Source organism: Odontomachus brunneus, unplaced genomic scaffold, assembly GCF_010583005.1.
Source record: "Odontomachus brunneus isolate Ranch 3 - 2012 unplaced genomic scaffold, Obru_v1 Obru_scaffold_049, whole genome shotgun sequence".
NCBI classification, from domain to species: domain Eukaryota; kingdom Metazoa; phylum Arthropoda; class Insecta; order Hymenoptera; family Formicidae; genus Odontomachus; species Odontomachus brunneus.
This window is the reverse complement of record NW_022639499.1, coordinates 2,139,981-2,141,458: the sequence shown is the minus strand read 5'-3', so window position 1 is coordinate 2,141,458 and position 1,478 is coordinate 2,139,981. Positions and strand designations below refer to the sequence as shown.

At 34.8% G+C, this 1,478-nt stretch overlaps 1 protein-coding gene across 1 annotated transcript in view; it reads left to right on the top strand.

Moving 5' to 3' along the window:
• Positions 1–1,478, top strand: part of LOC116845124 — a 20,101-nt gene that overhangs the window by 9,978 nt on the left and 8,645 nt on the right. The window contains exon 6 of the mRNA XM_032817476.1: positions 131–356. Within this exon, the coding sequence (XP_032673367.1) occupies positions 131–356 (226 nt within the window). The remainder of the gene's footprint in view (positions 1–130; positions 357–1,478) is intronic.

The window sequence follows — 1,478 nt, the reverse complement described above, 5'->3', positions numbered from 1 at the left end:
TCTCTCTCTCTCTCTCTCTCTCTCTCTCTCTCTCTCCCTCTCTCCCTCTCTCTCTCTCTCCTTCCCTCCCTCTCTCTCTCGCTCGCTCGCTCCTTTTATGTACGATCTCATGTGGCTCACGGTATTACAGACAAAGAAAAGAAAGTGGCGGCCGGTCGATCCGAAGCGACTGGAGGCATTGGCGCAGCCGATAGTCCGAGAAATACCGAAACTCAAGGATCCTTTTGCGGTAGCGGCAAGCGCGCTCATTTACCAGATCACCAGGCGCATGGAGCAGCTCACGATCGTGAGGAAACGACCGGAGATCCCGCTGCGAATACCGGGTGCCGTCACACCGGCCGCAATGCGAGCCACCGGTAAGGTGATGAAAGTGTCAGTGCCAATATAAATACTGAAAAGACGCGTATCTAACATTCTCATTGTTTTCCTCTTCAGACACGAATATATCCACTGAGAAAAAGTTTACTAAATTTCAAGAAACGTTTGTTTGGATAGTACTGTGAAGATTATTTGTTTAAATTAAGTAATTATTTTCTAAAATTAAGTAAAAAAGTTTTAAATATATAAATTTGTTTCTTTAATTTTAAAAAATACTTAATTTAAACAAATATCTTCACAATACTATCCAAACAAACGTTTTTTGAAATTTAGTAAATTTTTTTTCTTAGTGTATTTAAAAACTTTCGACATAGGATATGTGTATAACTTTCGACATAGGATAGGGTGTCCTGTCATTACCGCATTATCTTTCAAGGGCGGATTCCTGAAGTAATTTGAATAAGAAAATCCTAATACAAAAATGGCGAGGCTATAATATTTTTCAAATTATAAACGATTAAAGTTAACCAATTATACTGGCTAAAGTACGCGCGCTCACGGTACAACACACAGTGGTACAGGTGCATGCACCTGTCGTCCTTTTTCCAGATATTGATACAGAAGTTTTATACATACAACAATATATGTAATAATAATCTGCCTTTTCTATCATTTAAATAAACATATCGTAAATAATAACAATCTCATCAAAATGTTATGAATAAAATATCACACAATATATTTATGAGAATCAGTAAGCTGTCACACATTTGTCACGTATCTTTCAGGGATTTACAACTAATTTCATATCTTATTCAAATTCTCACTTATGTGCATATACCTATACCATTATATATTGTACCGTACCTGAGCGCGTGTACTTTAGCCAATATAATTGGTCAACTTTAATCGTTCATAATTTGAAAAGTATTATAACCTCGACATTTTTGCATTACGGGTTTTTTCTTCAAATTAGCTCAGGAATCCGTCTTTAAGAGATAATGCGGTAGTGGCGGGACACCCTGTATATACATATATAGATTTTGTCACCATTAAAAAATAACGACAAAATTTTCAATTTTTATGTACATACATACATACATATATATATATATATATATATATATATATATATATATATATATATATATTTTTTTTTT